General features: G+C 34.7%; 2 protein-coding genes across 2 annotated transcripts; one reads left to right on the plus strand and one right to left on the minus strand.

Annotated features, from left to right (window-relative positions):
• Nucleotides 1-467: 467 nt before the first annotated feature.
• Nucleotides 468-6820, minus strand: LOC112577433 (tetratricopeptide repeat protein 5-like). Its single transcript, XM_025260506.1, is given in 11 exon segments — nucleotides 468-1922; nucleotides 2314-2455; nucleotides 2722-2936; nucleotides 3777-3923; nucleotides 4141-4194; nucleotides 4574-4665; nucleotides 4952-5099; nucleotides 5302-5513; nucleotides 6282-6347; nucleotides 6350-6413; nucleotides 6779-6820. Coding segments are annotated over 11 exon segments (1302 nt in total). The 3' UTR covers nucleotides 468-1802.
• Nucleotides 6821-6846: 26 nt separating this feature from the next.
• LOC112577434 (centrosomal protein of 72 kDa-like) lies at nucleotides 6847-17862 on the plus strand. The gene is made up of 17 exons (XM_025260507.1): nucleotides 6847-6859; nucleotides 7120-7209; nucleotides 7732-7859; nucleotides 8465-8502; nucleotides 9265-9419; nucleotides 9667-9825; nucleotides 10375-10500; nucleotides 10824-10900; nucleotides 11361-11485; nucleotides 12140-12228; nucleotides 13081-13268; nucleotides 13467-13674; nucleotides 14033-14244; nucleotides 14412-14538; nucleotides 14762-14868; nucleotides 15044-15051; nucleotides 15568-17862. The coding sequence occupies exons 2-17, from the start codon at nucleotides 7146-7148 to the stop codon at nucleotides 15773-15775; spliced, it is 2019 nt and encodes a 672-aa protein (XP_025116292.1). The 5' UTR covers nucleotides 6847-6859; nucleotides 7120-7145; the 3' UTR covers nucleotides 15776-17862.
• Nucleotides 17863-18401: the final 539 nt, after the last annotated feature.

Genomic DNA, 18401 nt, shown 5'->3' on the forward strand with positions numbered 1-18401 from the left:
GTGAGGTTGTTTAGCATCGAGACCAAGACTCAGGTACAGTTCTACAATTGCTTCATAAGGATCTACTTACCTTCTCATTCCTTGCTTTGTTGCACAGTCTAGATAACATTTGCGCTCAGTGCACCATAGCCAGCTGTATCAAAATTATTTTAAACAGGCACTTCCTTGCTCAATACTTGTCTTCCTACCCTCATCCAGCTTGTTAAAACGGAAAGGTATAGCAATGATTTTATTCCCCTTGCCATGCAACCATATAATACTAAAATATGATGACAGTGGGTGCATATATTTGTGGTTTACTGCATATGTGTATGTAAGGCAGTTGTATTATTAGAATTAAAAGAGATGAATATGTGTGTGAGCATATACTCCACAAAAGAATCGGTCAATGTACATACTAACATAGCATAGTTGTCTTGTTGTATAACACACTTTGTCAAAATATAATACTGCTCTAAAACCATATATATATTCCTAATTTTAATCAGCTCTATATTGAAAACATGCAACATATAAAATTAGAAAAGTTTTATAACACATTTCAAACCTCAAAAACATCAACACTTTCAATTTCATTCTTACATGCGACTTTAAAAAATTTTATAGAGCTTCAACATCCACTTTTCTGAAGTATTCATTGTGAAATCACAAATTCGTATCTGCTCGTCACCAAAACAACATACAGTAACTGGCTTGATAGCACTGGTCAACATTGAAATTATTAATGACTAAAAAGGTCTTTAATCTGTAGTATCTTGGTGAGCTGAACACGAACATGACCATGAACAAATTTTATTAGCTCTTGTTTTGAAGATATTTGATATAGCTCATTTATATTTTTTGCCCTGTTAATTTATCCTGTTGGACTGTAAGATCCTAAATAAGCCTAGAATGATGTTATATTGCACCCCATTGCATAATATCATCAAGCACAAGTCATCCAAAGTTTACTGAAACATTTTCTGATGCAATGCAGTACACATGCCAGGCAGCTGGTGAAGAAAGCTAATGTCAGCAGTGTACTATATAAAGCCCAGTCAGAAAGGTTGAGCATTTAAAATATTTCAGACTTTGTGGGATACATAAAACTGTTAGGTGAGGATGAGGGGTGAGCTGAATTTGTGTCCCTATCGTTCTGTGGTTGTTGGACCCAAATGGGACTGGGCAGTTGGATTTGAGGTAGCTAAAAGGTGATCTCCCTATAGTCATGTCATCATGTATAGTATGAAGAAGAAAGAAATTTTACTATCAAAAATGATAATTTTTTTTTTTTTGGTCTTTCAACTGATGAAATTTAGCCAGATCTGTACAGTGCATTCTGGTTATATGCAAGCCAATTGAAAATGTGTATTTATGAGCAAGCTGTAGTATCTTACACCACCCTAAATCTATTTTGTATACCAAACTTGTCATATAAGGATATTGCATCCAGGCAAAAAAAAAATTAGTTAAATTTTAGTGTGAAAGGCTCGAATATAAGCAGAGTGCACTGTATTACATTTTTATAAATGCAGTGAATGTACTTGCAAATAAATATAACATAACTGACTTGAAACTTCAAAATTGTAAAATCGGGGCATCCATTCCATTCATTTCCATGATCACTCCAAAGGTCAGTCAGCAATAGGGGAATTTTTTTGTTCTTTAGCGGATAAGTATACCTTGTGCGAGGTTATTTAGGATCTGAAAATTGCACATAATCTTTGGATAAGCCGATGTACAAGATATGTGAACAAATATACTGCAAGGCAGGCTTAATACTGAGATTCAGTGAAACTTTCAAATACTGGACAACAATTTATCTACTCAGGAACAACACTGACAGCTAACACTGAGAAAGATTGTTTGTTGGCCTTCAACTTGTTTCCATTCACAACCAATACCAGAGGAGAATCCACTCTCACACTGTGAAAATCATAAGTCTGAAACAAAAGACAAATGCACAAACTAGAATAGACTTGAAAAATTTATTTTAAATATTAAAATTGTGTTCTCGATCCTTTTGATCAACGCATTACACCAACTGTCAAGCATAAATCTTCTAGAAGTTCAATAAGTTACAAAGAAAAATAAAAACAAAATGTTTGACAATTCTGAAAAAATATTGGCATCAGAAAGTATTCCAGTTACTTCACAAACAGCCTGTTTTTGAAACACTATTGTAATGCATCTGTCCTGCAGCACCCACTTTGCAATCACTGCTTACAAAAACTTATGCTTTTGGGATTTTGTTTCCTGCATATGCTTGCTACAGCCATCATATCCCTGATATACTAGAAAAGCTTCCTTTGTCCAAAACTAAGTAAGACTTGCCTTTCCCATATGGTCAACATGAACAACTTGTACAAAAGGTTCAGGAATGGCCACAGAGTCCCCAATCTTGAAGCCACCTCCCTGGATGAGATTGTACACAGTCACAGGAATGCAGGATTTCTGGTCACACAGGCAAAATGTGCTGGAAGTGGAGAGGTAAACATGTGTGAAGGAAACATGAAAACTTTTTTTGAAAAATTCTTTGTTCTTTATTTCTATTTGTTTTATATTTAACTATATAATTCTTTATCTAATGATGACTGAAAAGTTATAAATAGCCAGAACACAGAATCTTAGCTCAAATGCATTCCCTCCCACTGACACACACAAACACACGAATAATACAATATTTATCATAATTAATAAAATCTGGCTTCATGTGCATCATGCCACATGCATGAGACTTACAAAGGAACAGTTGTGTTTGTGTCCACAGAACAAACAACTCTACCAACAATAACCTTGTTGGAATTTATTTCTGGCTCAAGTTCACTGATAGAAATATGCTGCAGATCAATAGAGACACCACTTGGAGATGTATAGGACCCAGACCCATAAGGACCCAGGTCTCGATGTGTCAATGTAGAAAGCATTCTGTCCAACTTCTTTGGCTTAAGTTTACCCTGCATTTAAAAAAATTAGAATAAAATATGTTATTTTTCAAGATCTTTCTTTAGACCTTTTCCTCGGATCACCTTAAAGTCCCAGTAAAAAAAAAACAAAACAACAACAACAGACAAAACAAACAAACAACAACAACAAAGTTTCTACAACCAAAACTTAATTCTGGGTATTATTTAAAATATTAGACTAGCAACAAATTATACGTGGATTTAAAACGAGACTAAAATTCATTTTAACCCGCAATTATGCTCTTTTATAAATGTGAAACAAAAACAAAGCAAAATGAAGTTATATTTCACAATATCACACCCAAGCTTGCACTTAACATTCTGCTAGCAATAGAGGCACAAACAGATTAGTGCACTCAAATTACAATAAAAATGTGATAACACAAGAGTAAATGAGATAATTATTTTCCACATCAGGGTTTAGGAGGGTGTTGTTTACTGTTCCTAATGCACCCTTTTCCTATTAGTCACTTGCTCTTGGTGTCTAGGAGGTGTCAAGTCTGGAGTGGTGGTGTACTGATCCCATATATTGCTCCATCTTATATATATTCTAGACTTCTAATTAGTTTTAGGTGCTATGTTAGTTTCTACTGTTTAAGGACCTTCAGTTTGTTTTAGTTTTCTTTCATATTTTTTTCCTTTTGGGCCTGGTGTCTTGTCAGTTTTCATTTCACTCCAACAGCTTATGTGAGATGCTAAGTCTGTCACCACATGTGTATATAAAAGAGTCTTTAAAATCTACTTATGTATTCTAACAGTCTCCTAGTTCCTTTATCTTGTACCTTTACTTGCTGATGTTAAAACTTATGTGAAGCTTTAAGTGAGAAATACCTTAGCTGCTGATAGTGTGACAACATTGTCTAGGTAATTTAGCAGAGCTTTCTCTTCTGCTTCAGCTTCTTTCCAGCCAGGGTCAAGCAGTGCTGCCCTGTGAAAGCCCTCTAATGCCAGCTGATATTCTTCTTGGAATTTGTAGGACTGAAATCACAATAACATCTGCACATTAGCAGTTCAGCATAAACTACTTTAAGTAGGTGCTAAAGCATATTAGAAATTTTCCATGTAAATTTTCCTTAGGTCTGAAAGAAATTACTTTCTGAAAAAAAACGTTATTCAGGTGTAATTGATACAATGAAGATTTGGAGATGAGGTCAGGATGAAGGTTAAGAGAGTCAAAAGTTTAAACATTACTCACCATGGCACGATTAAAGTGGAGGTCTGGATTTCCAAGTGTCACTGGGTCACGTTCCTTTAGAAAAAAAAGTTTCATTATAGAATGAAACTTTTTTATATTTATTAGCAATAATATTTCTTATATGATAAAGCCAAAAAACAGGCTCAACAGCAGCATGTTTAATGCAAGATGGACGATAACTCTGATTGTGGACAATCTCTGTTCATAAATGTATAGATTTGTTTGCTACACAAATACACTGCAACAAGTGTGCAGATGAATAAGCTCTCTCTCACACACTCACATTGTTCCTTCCCAAAACACACATAAACACAGAAGCCTACAAATATATACATATAGCAACATATTCATCAGCAAAAACATCTAAAAGATTTTCAATATCTACAATCATTCACCTACCAAACTGTGAAAAAAAAAAAACACACACACTTACAGCCCTTGTGTAAGCACTCATACACTGCTTCAAGACTCTTGGATTTTGTCCACCAGAAAAGAAAAGGGATAAATACGCATTGCCCAGAATCACTGAAAAGTTAGTAAATGAGATTTTAACTGCATCTGTAATAAAGTTACAGATTAATCATCTCTAATCTGAAACATGGAAAGACTCCAGTAAAATAAGAGCAATTACTTAACAACAACAAAAATACAATTCAAAAGTATTAAAATTTTAAAAAAGAGAACTCTGATATAAGAGACCATTAATAAAATTATTAATTCAAGAAGGATCAAGATCATACAAATAAACATTAATGAAACTGTAGCTATCATTTTTTTAAGAAACTCTAAACATCACTTTCTGAAAACTCACACCATGATGTTCCATCTGCAAGATCCAGCTGTACTGCATCTTTCGCTCGTTCAACACTTTCCTTAATAAGAGATTGACGCTCTTCAGGATTTCCCTCAAGCTGCCTCATCACCATAGAAAGGTTCCGTAAGGAGACTTTATTCTTTGACTGTAAAAGCACATATAAAGCAACAGCAACATTCAACAAAAAATACAGCATTTCATCTCAAAACAATACGTCTAAAAATATGTTGTTACAGATTTATTTTATTTCACTTGCTGAATCCCAAATACATATCAACACCTGAACACTCACTTCCCAGGACAAACTTTCTTTTGTATATGTCTACCTGATAAAGGATGATACATACATGGCTAAGTGCTCCATTAAAACAGTTTTTTGCGCCAGCCATGTCTCCATTTTTCCAGTAGCACTCCCCTAGGTGATTCCATGCTTCTACAGATTTAGGATCCAGTTTCACTGCCTTGGAAAGAGTTTCAAGTGCTTCACTACTGAACTTGCCCACCACATTCAGAGTCCGACCACGTAGCAAAAAGTACTCAGCCTTGTTCTTTATAGAATCTACAAAAATCAAAAACTAAAATTTAAATGAAATAAAATTTACAAATATGCTTCTCAGAGCAAGTTTTACAGAGCAACAGAGCACAAGTCATTTACTTGTTTACAGATATGAGAAGTAAACAAATATTTTAGGACATAAATCCATGTACCTTTGCCTTATCAGCTTGAGGGAGCTAGCTCTCTGACTTTTTTCCTCTGAAATGATTATGATTTTTGCTTTTTGGTCCATTGTCTGACATGCAGTTTTTGTTGAGTCTCTCAACATTGGACTGGATTGCTTTTCGTAACAGTAGCATTTTGTTTTCCACCTATCAATTTCAATTTTCACATTGATAAATTGTCTTATCTCTGGCCACGGCCTTTTTATCTCAATCAGTCAAGTTTCTTTTCTTCATTCCAAGCAAGACATCAACAAAACAAGACTTTAAATCTGTGCAAGACTGACGTAAAAAAATGGGGCATCTTCCCTTTCTAGCTGACCTTGAGAACAGAAGCAATCTCCAGTTGACTGGATCCATGAAGAAATCAAGTATCTTAAACAAAGTTTGATCTATCATCTCTGATAACACCAACTGCATAACGCACTTTATACATACAAATATCTTTCTGGATAGTGATATGCTAAAACTTTTTTTCGGACAGGCCATCCTTTCTTTTCTGTTTCAAGCCAAATCACTTTCCTGTGGTTTTAGATGTTTATCATATTTTCTTATGGAAACTTACACTTAACAAAAAGACATTGTTGTCTTAGATCTGTAAGTTAATCACCTTTCATCTCATCCAGCTTGTTCAAAGTCTCTCTCATCTTTAAATCTAGGTCATCTGCCTTTGAAGAGCTTTTTCAAGTCCAAACCGTTCAACATAGTGATCCCGGTAATCATACAATTTATCTACAAATTTCTGGAACAAAACACATAAACCATAACTGTTTTTGAAAATGCAACTCTTGAAAGTTTGGTTTCATATATTTAAATAAATAGTGACCAACGATAAGAGAATAGTTGTTTTGCTTTCTGCCAACATAACGATAACCAACTTAAACAATTAGATAGTTCATTACCATATAAGTGTGTATAACAACAAAGAACGACAAACAGTGAAACAAATAGTATTATCGTAAGTTTAAAACTGGTTGGAAAAGTAGACAGCACTATACATTTTCAAACACACATACAAAATAGTTTCACCGAGAAAACGTAAGATAATTAATATGAATAATTCCTAATTTTTTTTAAAAATAAAGCAGAAGGTAAATATACACGTACTCTAGCCGTTTCCAGTGCCGCCGACGACTCTTCGTCCGCCATTTTTATATTATATTTACAACAGAACTACCAAATCAAAAAGTAATCTAGTAGAATCTTCTTTCCCGGTCGGAAATTGCAGTTTATTTATCAAAAATCTATAAATGTTTATTTAAAATAAAAGAAAATGAACCATAAATTTTTAAGCTATCTAACTTTTTTAGTTTTATTTCAAGACTGTTTAACAATAAAATAATTTTTATGAAGTTAAAGTAATTATTATAACAATAATAATATAACTATTACTATTATTATCTCCGAAGTTGCGAAGTTCGAATTGTGATGTTTTGTAACATGTTTAGTGTAGCTGTAATCCTTCACTAACAAAATGGCGCTCACTTTGACTGAGGATGCTATCAGAAGTCGAGTTAGCTTGACTCACGATAATCTGGGTATGTTTCCTCTTTTAAAAATTCATTAGACTGAAATTAAGTTCATTTTTGTTCATGTAAATGATATTGATTAGCTGATCGATTAGAAATTGAACCCTTTAGATAGCATCTATGTTGTGTGTATACACTAAACATGCTAAAACTTGCAACGGACTGCATGATATGCGCGACAAACCTATACTGAAGGTCCAAAATGGAACTTTTTCAAGATCTAATTGATAATATTAATCATCATAGATGCAAGATTATTCTCATCAGATTTATCAATGGTTTACATTCTACGTACGTAAGATGGGTGCAAACTGATCTATGTAGTAGATAGCGTCCTTAGTTACAGAGCTTGGGGGCGTCATTCAAAATCTAAGTAGTTCTTAAGAATAAAGAAAGTTACAGGTAGTTGTAATCTAAAATCTTAAAGTGATAACTGTTTAAGTTCTGGCAAGAGGCGAATGATAATTTGCAATTATTTTAACTGATTTTGTGTGTGTGTGTGTTTTTGTTTTGTTGCATTAAAAAAATCAGAGGATGTAAAATCCCTGTCTTTGCCTGGAACATATCATGAGAAGATTGTGTCTCTTGGCACTTCCTTACGCAAATTCACAAAACTGAAGTCTCTTGATTTATCAAGAAATGCCTTAGAATCTCTCCAGGTTTGTTTAATTTTACTCATTTCATTGTTAACCTGTTTGCATGGCAAATGGTCTGATTTAGTAACTAGCTATGTGTGTGGAAAATGGGAGGATGTGTAATCCATAGCTAACGCTAATTTTGGAAAAATTCATTGAATCATGAAAAGATGTTGTTAGGAAAATATTGTTTATAAGAGAGAATGAAAGTTAGCAACTGAAAATTGTCTCACACATCCCCTCCAACAACAACAACAACAAAAAAATAAGAGTTCCTAAATTCTTTTTGAGAATTCTGACCTTCAGCTTTAAAGGCTTTGGTCAGAAATAAGATACAGATTAGGAAGCAACAAGCAACAGAATGAGAGTAACAGTAGTGATAGTGAAGGTTTCAGTGAGTTAAGAGAAATCAATTTTATCATGCATATTTAAAGTTAATTATTTATCAAAAGATGTATTTGGCTTTAAATGTTGATACCAATGTATGGCTGTTCATTAGATTTGACAATATTAACTACAATGTACAAGTTTTTGTGATTATGATGTGATTCATGCCACTATGCTGATAAGAATAAGATTATTACATTTCCAGTGCTCTTGGAATAGCATGCATGTGTATCTTATTCTAGGGCTTAGAAAGTCTTGGCCTTTTGGAAAAGCTGAATCTGTATCCTTTATTTCAAAAAAAAAGAGAATACTCATTAGAGGTTCATATAAGTGTGAGTAAATTTACAGACTTGTTGACATAAAAACACAGAGAATTACATTTATTATTTATTTATGTGTTACTATAATTTTTTATGATTTGATGTTTATTTATTGAAAACAATAAAATTTCAATGTGGTTCTTCTGTGACTTATGTTAGATGCATTCTTATAACTTTTAAGCCAGCATGTAGTTATCTGCTGCTTATTTGTGCTAATTTGTTATCACATTATAATACAACAATAAGGTGACCAGATGTTTCGGGAGCAAAAGCGGGACACATGCCGATCATTGTGTCATCACTGACAAAGAGTGCCAGAAAAGAGCAAGGAGCAGGGGGGAAGGAAAGGCAGTAAACTAGAACACAAAATTAAAATTGTCAATCAAACAGCGATAGGAAACAGCCAAATCCAAAGGCACAGATGCAAATCAATGTACAGTAATCAGATTTTTAAATACAGGCGGGGCATTGATCAACTTTTTAGATGAAAGCAGGACATTGGGCGTCCAGCTGGGACATTTTGTGAGCAGGCAGGAGACACAGTCAAAGGTGGGACTGTCCTGCCTAAATCGGGACATCTGGTCACCTTAATAACAATTTCTAAGTTCAGTTTGAGCTTGCAGGAAGGGCACTACAAGTCATTATTAACACAGTCAGTTTGCAGTTTTAATTGTGAAATGTTTGCATTATTTCCACATCTATTGCTTCTTGACAATCATTAGCTACTACAACAACATTGGAAGTCTAGAAGAACTAAAGCGTCTAAAACATACACCAAATCTAAAGGAACTGGATCTTCGTTTGAACCCTGTTACGCGTTCAGAGCCTGATTATCGTCTTTATCTTATACATATGCTTCCCTCATTGCAGAAATTAGGCAAGTAGTTATACAAAATTTTGGAAATGCATCTGTTGTCTTTATGTTTGTGTGTGTTTATTTGTATTAGAGAGATATGCTTTTGTTACACGTGTCAGACTGTATGGGCATGATTGTATACATTTGTAGTTATGTGGATAAGGTTCAATTATAAATACTACAATAATAAGTAATGCATACTATGTATGATTTGATGTTATGCACTGAGACAATTTTATTTAGAGGTTTATCACATTTATCCCCACAGATGATCGGAGTGTACGCGACAGGGAACGGCAGGCTGCCTTGACCCATTTTAGTTCTAGCCAGGCAACAGAAATGACCTACCACCCACCAAAAAAAGAGCAAACCCAGAAGTCACCGCACCCCCGTGCTGAATTTACCTCTAAGCTTGGAAAACCTTCAGGTAAAATGGATCAATAGATCTAACATATTTAAATTTATTAACACTAACATCTGCTATGATTTTATCATTGTGTAGCATGCCCAATCTTTGTGCCACTGTTGATTTAAGATTGTGCATTCATTTTGCACTTGCAATTTCTGTTATAATAATAATAATTTTTAGTAATAATAAGAATATTTATATAGTGCATTTCTCCACTATAGAGCAGACTCAATGTGCTTCATACAGAGTGAAAGCACCTACAGATTGTATGTGTGCCACTTCCAGTCAAGAAATGATACTAATAATAAAATACACAGAGAATAACAAGAACACATACTCAGCTGCACACAACATACTATGCAAACGTTTTGTCTGTAGAGTGAAAAGTTGTATGATGAATCATATGAATCCAGTTTCTCAGAAGACATTTTAGGGATTTTACTAGCATCAACACAAGAACTTGCTGAGAATATCTCATTAAACATTAAACAGATCCCTCCTTACATTTGTCTTTCACGTTTTGAGCATACATCCTCATTTTCTGTATATTCTCACAATCTATTTTAGTACTTGATGATGATGACGTGGCAATTTTGGATTTGATTGCCAAAAAGAATGGAGACCTGGGACAGCCAACCCACCTAACAGGATCTGTTGCTAGAGAGCCAGCTATGGAAGAATATTCTTTGGAAAGTAAGGGTAAAACAGAGATGAAAAGTGACATTAAGTAAAGAAAGGCATAAATGATATAAATACAATAGTTGCCAACTATACTACACTTCAGCTAGACTACACTACAACTAGACTACATTTTCATTGCTTCTCACTTGCGAAGCGTAATATATTTTCTTTATTGATATGTTTATGACTGGATACATGTAGCAAAAATCCCATTTTGCTTTTTCAAAATGTTACTAAATTATTTTATATGAATTATGTATTCAGCACATTTTTCCCCATAAAACAGTCATCATCATTGGACATGCTTTCATTGACGTCTGACCATTTTTTTCAAGTGTTGAAGAGCCTGAGTACTCAGGACCTGTCAGCTTCAGAGACTGGGCTTTCATCATTGCCGCCAACTGGAAAAGCAGTGATTAGTTTTTGTGTTTTCTTTTAGTTGAATAGGTTTTTAATTTTTGTGTTTATTCTGTATGTGTGTGTGTTAATGAGAGAAAATAAGTTTACACATACTTCCACCAAATTATATGTATTATATAATATTTATACATAGAGAGAGCTTGTCATTACCTATGATCATCACATGAAGTTGAGATGACTTAAGCCCTTGAAGTTGTTACTAGTAAAACAAATCAGTTTTTAGTGAGCTGGTGATATGAATTTTGTTTTTGTTTTAAATCTTATTTTAATGTTGTTTTAATCCAATAATGAATTTTTATTTCTTTCAAAAAAAAAAAAAAGAAATCATTCTACAAAACTACATATGATCTAAAAGATGTTTCTTCTATGACTGCTCACTTTGAGTTTGGTTTTTTTTTTTGGCACAGTGAGCACAGATTTATGCATACTGCACAGTTTCTTTTCCATTCCAGAAAAAAGCATCAAGTTTGCCACCTCCAAAGAATGATGATAATGCATTAGCTGCATACAAAGATAGATACCCAAATATTGCTAGTATTGCTTCAAATGAATTACCACTGAAATCTGAGCACAAGAGGTAATTATTCCTGTCTCTGCTGTTTAATTCAAACTCTTATGTCCCCACTGAAGCAGCAGATATGTGAACTTGACATTTGTTTATGGTAGTATGTACATCACATATAAGTAGGATGGAAGATGGCACACACGTACACGCACACAGGGAAGGTACAGGCTGGCAGTGGGGGGTAATCACTGGCCGGGTGTACTATATTTTATATTTAAATCTTAAATTCATATAGTTCAGGACTATTTTTCCAGAGTTTTTAGTAAATATATCTTTGCATGTGGTTCCATGTTCTATAAACCACTGGAAAACTGACTTCAAAAAGGTGATTGTTCACCAAAACCACTAGAAATAAAAGGGTTATGGAGTAAGAACAAGATTATTAAGGACTGAGAATGAAATGACTGCTGCCCATCCCTATGTATGACAGAATATTTCTATATCATAAACAACAATCTTCTACTATACTTCTATTAAAATTCCTGTTTGAGTTGTGAGAATGTTTCAGATGATAGAATGATGTGAAAAAATTGGTTTCTGGTGAAGGAGAGTATTAAAAGAAAAGCAGGTAACAGGACTAACTGTAACCCAACATTAGAATTTGTTTAAGACATGCCTGATTCAGCTTTTGTCTTTTCTTCTCATCAGTGTGTTTGTATGTTTCAGATATGATCCTCATCTTCAGTATCAAGATGAGGTTGATGCCTACTCCAAATATAGAAGTCATGGTTATTTCACACCAAACCCCACAAAAGGTAACTGTCAATAATGAAAAATTAGCTGTTTCATCAAATGGGATGGACCAAATGCTGCATGTTCACCATAACAACTATAGAGCCAAGAATCAAACCAATAATTAACCATTTTTGGCAATATCAAAGGAAAAAGCATATTCAGTAAGAAAACAGGTGCTTTAGTATTTCTTCATTCACTTGAGGACTACCATGCCTGTATACTTTATCTTTTGCACATGGTGTCTTTTTTTCAAATGATTTTTATTCCATAATATACAAATACACCAAAAAGATACAAATATACACAAAAAAGACAATATTTAACATGACTAGGAAACAAACCCACCACATATACCCAAGGCACAGTCAAAAACAAGCCATCCAATATGGTGCATGCACATTTCCTTGTCATCCCCTCATTGATGTAAGATATCCATTGCTCTCAAACTCTGAAGCAAAGCGTGACAGCAACAATAAAGTATTTTCAACAACCACGTGACCTAACCCCACCCCTGTCTTTCAAAGTAAGGAATCAGTCAAAAAACTAAGAGAGAGCAGAGGACCTCTCATTCCTTCTAAAGCTTATTACAAGCATCAATCTACGAGTCTCTAGCTGCACAACAACACCCCAGCACACACCACTCAGAAATCCTGTAAGACCTTATGATGTCTTTTTTGTTTCTGAAATGAATCTGGCCTTCCACAGTAGGCTGTACTATTTTCTTTTAGACGAGGTTTCCTTCATCATGCTTATAATAGTTTCAAATATGTTGCAAGAGGGAAACATTCAGATGCCTTGCTACCTTGTGATAACATTTTGATTAAAAAGGCTGACATGTTAAAGGTTCCTTATTCATGCCATGCCCTCTGCAGAAGAGAATCCATCAGATGTTAGCCAGTTGCCTACAGAAAGAGGAGCTTACCCTCCACCTCCAGATCTTCCAACCAGGGTAGGCCATGAAAGAGAAAGGGGCAGAGAGAAAGACAGCTACAAAGATGGTGGAGATGCTGAAATGAGAACCAGACATAGACGCACAAACAGTGTTCCTTCAAATACTCAAGTCAGTGATCTGAACTGGATGTTTGGGGTGTTTCACTTTTACTGTTTTAAGGAAAGCTTTAGAATTTAAGTGGAACTGCTGCTAGATATCAGTGTTGCTGCTATTTGTTTAGGTGTAATTGGTGTAGCAAGGATCATTGATAGTCACACAATGATATCTATGAAACACATCCCAGAATACCAGAACTACTTTTGCCAGGTGTTCAGTACGGAGCAAGCTCTTCCAGAACCTTCTCAACCAACATGGCAGTCTCTTCACCCATCTTCTAAGCGGCACAATGCTGGGCTTGTACAGGCACGTCTAAATGACAATCCTGTGATGATGCATATGCTTTTCAGGATACTGGATTATGTGGATCGGTATTGGAATGGCTCTAAGTCATTGCACCAACATGCCAAGTTTCTTGGTAAATATTTCTTGACTTCTTGCACACTAATTGAAGCATTCTAGCAAAACAAACATGACAGTGACTTGTTTTTGTTAACAGCTTTTCATTTAAAGCTTTCTTGACACAAAATTGCTTTCACTTTAATCTTGCGTGGTTTAAGTTTCCAAGGGCTCTTAGTGTATATAGCTATTGTATTGAGTTAAAGCACTTTTTAAGGGACAGTGATTTTAAAAAATTAGTTGTCAAGAAATTTTGTGATCCAGAATCCTATGTCCAATATGCTGCAATAATGGTAATGACCATGAAATATAGCCATGGTGCTAACATTTGTTTTATCTAATTGTTTTTGCACAAGACTAATTTAGTTTTTGCACAGGTTTGGCACTTGACGTCATTGAAGATATGCTTAAAGATGGATCTCTGACTGGCCTTCAATCAAACATCAATACCCTCAAGCAGCATGTAGAACGACTGAAAGAAGAGAATACAAGTCTGAGAGAATCACAGGCTCGAAACTCAAACAAAGACACCACTACAGCTAGTGAGGCACAGTTGAAGATGTCTCTCAAACAAGCTCGTAGTGAAGTGGTGAGCAGTCTAAGACATTTTTTAACTTAAATATGAAAGAGCACAGTTAAATCATGTTTTTTTAAGAGGTGAAGAAACACAAAAGGTATACTTGAGTCCTTTCTTAAAATTAATTTTACTGCCCTAGACAAGTGTAAAAGATATGTATTACTATACTCTGTTTTCAGGAAAGATTGGGAATGGATTTGGAGCAGTATGTCAAGGAAAATAATCGACTGCAGCGAAAACTAGACCTTCAGGAATCTGCCGCATCCTATAATCTTGGTGGGGCTGCTCCAGCTCCAACCTTGCACACTTAGGTCTTGACAAGTTTCGCTTTCACTAACATGTTTACAATACTTAAAACCATTACATCATTTAATATTTATTGGGTTTTGTTACATAACATGGTGAAACAATCCTAAAAGCTAAAAGGATAATGTTGAGACTCATGGAAATATGAACCTGATAGATGCTTATGCATCTAGCTAGTGTCGCTGTATCAAGACATCTTTGAAATGAGCTACACTGTTTACAGATGATCTTCAGCGACAGAATGAGGCATTAAGTCATGAAATTGATGGACTTCGCAATCGTCTGAAACAGTATGCTCAGATGCAGGAACTTGCATCCATGTTACAGAGAGTCACAAGTGAGTATAGTCTTGTCAGACCATCTTCTCGTGAGATTTCATGAGGACTTGTGCATTTGTTTTATATATGTGCACATCACTGTAACAGATCAAAAACACACCAAACATATAAACATGTAGGCATTGATTTACTGAGAAGAATGGTAAAAATACTGTAATAAGTCATAGACACACTTGTTCCTGCACATTTACAATGAATTACAAACCATACCTTGACAAGCCTCATGGACAAATGGGAAAAAAGTAGAGACAATAGGCGTTTAGTTGTAGTCAAGATGGATCTTGGAGGTGGCTGATGTTCAAAAGTGGTCAGTATTAGAAGTCAGGAGTAGGTACACTGTTTAAGGAGGTGCATGAAGACTGTGACAACAGTTTATCCGTTGGATGGTAGAAACAGAATGTTATTCTCTATATATTCACAGATGATTGTCCTCTGGTCTTTATGATATCTATTTTTCTTGAAAATGATGTCATCCAAATGACACAAACCCTCAAGGATGTAAGACACAAGATGTCATTCATACACAAAACAATATAAAACCTACCACAACTCATCACAGATACTATACACTGAAACCTTAAAAAATACCATGTGAGAATAATATTGCTGGTCCATGAGTAAATTTTTAAATCCTCAGATTAAACTCTTTGCATCTGGTTTATTTTTTTGTTGCGATGTAAAATTGCTGCAGATCCCTGGTGCAGACTAATGATCATCTACTTCGAGAAATGGAAGAGGAACGTCGACGACATCGACATGAAGTTGAGCAGATGCGTTGGAGCTATGATCAGTTGAAGAAGACCATGAGCTACCTTCCCTCTACCATAAAGCATGATTCCACTGTTACTACAAATAACATCACTTCCACTGCCAGTCTCTTCAGAGATACAGATCATTAAGTTATATTCCTTTTATATGTGCTGCTCATACTTCAGTTTTAAAGCGACACCATAAAACATTAATTTCACTTACATAAACAAATATTATATGATATAGCGCCTTTATAGAGGTCAGCAGTTTTAACAGTTTTAAGACCTTTCGCTGAACTGCTGGTCAATGCTTATGTAGATAATACTTTTGCTTTTGCTGCCTAAGCTGAAGATTCTTTGCTGTTTCTGCTTAGACAAGTTAAGCTATAGAATATTGTAAATACTCAGGTTTTAATTACATTTCACTATGGTCATTTCCATGAAAACTATAGACCGTCAAATGGAACAATACAATTGAGCATATGTCCAAAAATATTGTCTTCCAACTCACTATTCTTTATTTAGACAGTTCTTTATAATACTCGTGTGTGTACATAGCATATTAGGCTGAAAATGTTTGCTGAAAAGGTTCTGAATTATAGCCAATGGACAACATCTAAGATTGATAAGATTCCACCATAAGACAAGTATAATGAGCATATGTGTTTATGTGAATCATATTTAAAATTGCTTGAAAGCTCAATTTAAATCCTCAAAGCATCTTTGTTTTAAAATCCTAATTGCTTTTGGAAGCAGTTTACTTCTGCTTTTAACATTCACCAGCTTGTGTTATTGAATTTTTTAATTTAAAAAAAAAACTTATCTGTAGAACTAAAATTAAAAATGACCAGTTTGATGGTAACAGAAGTTCAAAATCCCTTTAAAATAAAATTGTAAAGATGTGAAGATTCAACAGTTAACACAAAAAGGCTTTATTTTAACCCTCTGAACACTATTGCTGCTGTGAGGTAAATATTAGACCAAGAAACCTATAAATTTTTGGAAGGGAGGAAGCTTAAACTTTGTAATAAAAGTAATGAAAATTGCCCAGCAAAACCATGATTGTGCTCTCAGGGTTAAGATTTAAAAAGATGTTTTTTCCTACTTTTACCACCATAGAAATGCAAAGGGGGGAAAAGTGTGGATGGCAACTTGTGGTCAGTGTCATCAATTTCAAAAGTACTAGACTGTGCAAGTTTTACTCAGGTTGGTGACCAAAAAACTCACTCTGCCTCCTCCGGTCATTCCTGATTTTTATCAAGGAACATGAAAGGTGTCAGAAGAACTTTGGGCTCCTTCTTCCACATACTGTACCCTAGACCTTGTGAACCCCTTCTTCTAGGCTTCAGAACCTTGAATTTTTACCTGTTGCAGTAGGTTGTAGTATTATTCAAGAGATTTTTTATGTAGTATAGGTATCTATATTAACCAAACATGTTTAGATAACATTCCATCTTTTTTTAATTTCTTTAAGGCTGAGATGTACAGTACTTTAGTGCAGATGTACTTTTTGAAAGTCACTGCTACAAGAAGCCTCTTAAAGTCTAGATTTTCATGTGTTTGTACTTGTTCTGAAACTAAATTATTTAAACTTTCATGTTCAAACATTGTGATATATTTGTTTCTGATTATATGTCAATGAAATTGACCTAAACAACCATAAAAATGTTTAGGCATGAAATATTTAGCCTTAGTTAAAGTTTGGACAACTTCCAGCCTTACGGAACAGAGATTGCTTAAATATTGAATGTGATCATGCATTTCTGTACTTTGATTAAAGATGAGAAAATCAGTAAATATGAAACCAGGAAGTCTCGTATTCTGAAAAATGAGCATTTTGCCACATAGAGACTAGGTTCAGCATTTTTTTCGCTCTTACTTCTCATCTTTTAAGGTATTGTAGAATTTTCTGAAGAACACTGTACAACCCACATTTGACATCAAGGGGCAGTTCGATCCTTTTGTGCTTGTAAAACTTTGACAGGGTGCGGCCATTTTCAGATTAAACTGGAATCTCCTACAGCACAGAAACTGTTATTTCCTTTGCTTATCAAAAATTTCTTTAAAATAGTGATCATGTTTTTGCACAGTCTGAGGTGTAGGTGTGCGTGTGTGTGAGGGGAGTCCAAATGCTAATTCTATAAAAATGCATCATTGTTATAAATGAAGTATTTTTATGTGCAAATGTCAGAAAAAAAATTTTCCAATAAATGTCAGTAGGCTATCACATTTTTAAACATTAGAGTTTGCTTTCTTTTGACATTGCTGTTTTTGGAAAAACTGGCAAATATCCATGATGTCTGTAACAGTATATATGTGGCCCTAAGCTCCTCAAGGGAGCTACAAGGAATAAACTAAACTGTAACAGTATATGTGCTCTAAATTTTGACAAATTTTCAAGTTTAAAAGATAACAAGATGTACGTATGTATTTGCAGGTAAGAAGACATGCACACAAGAAAACCAAACTGCATATTTCTTACACGAACAGAACAACATATAGTCACCTGATATATGGTTACTGTGCTGCAAAACAGTGAAATTCTCTTCCCTTCCATATCTACCACCTACCCACCATCGAATCCTTTAAACATGCACTAAAAATACATCTTTTCTTTGAGCCTTACTCCTTACACCAGTCAAAGAAAATGCTAGTCCATTTTTCCAGCTCTTTCACTTCTTTTGTGCATCAATTAGTTGTGACTATTGACTAGTCTGCCTGTTTGTCTTTTTTGCAGATTTATTATACTCTCCATCCTTACTATTTGTTCCCTAGT

The sequence above is a fragment of the Pomacea canaliculata genome, linkage group LG12, assembly GCF_003073045.1.
Source record: "Pomacea canaliculata isolate SZHN2017 linkage group LG12, ASM307304v1, whole genome shotgun sequence".
Classification (NCBI taxonomy): domain Eukaryota; kingdom Metazoa; phylum Mollusca; class Gastropoda; order Architaenioglossa; family Ampullariidae; genus Pomacea; species Pomacea canaliculata.

Bases quoted from the DNA above. Each gene is read 5' to 3' on its own strand.
- LOC112577434 (XM_025260507.1), top strand. From the start codon at position 7,146: ATGGCGCTCACTTTGACTGAGGATGCTATCAGAAGTCGAGTTAGCTTG. The intron at 8,503-9,264 runs GTATCCTTTATT...GACAATCATTAG, and splicing joins CTTTTGGAAAAGCTGAATCT to CTACTACAACAACATTGGAA. The intron at 13,269-13,466 runs GTCAGTGATCTG...TACTTTTGCCAG, and splicing joins GTGTTCCTTCAAATACTCAA to GTGTTCAGTACGGAGCAAGC.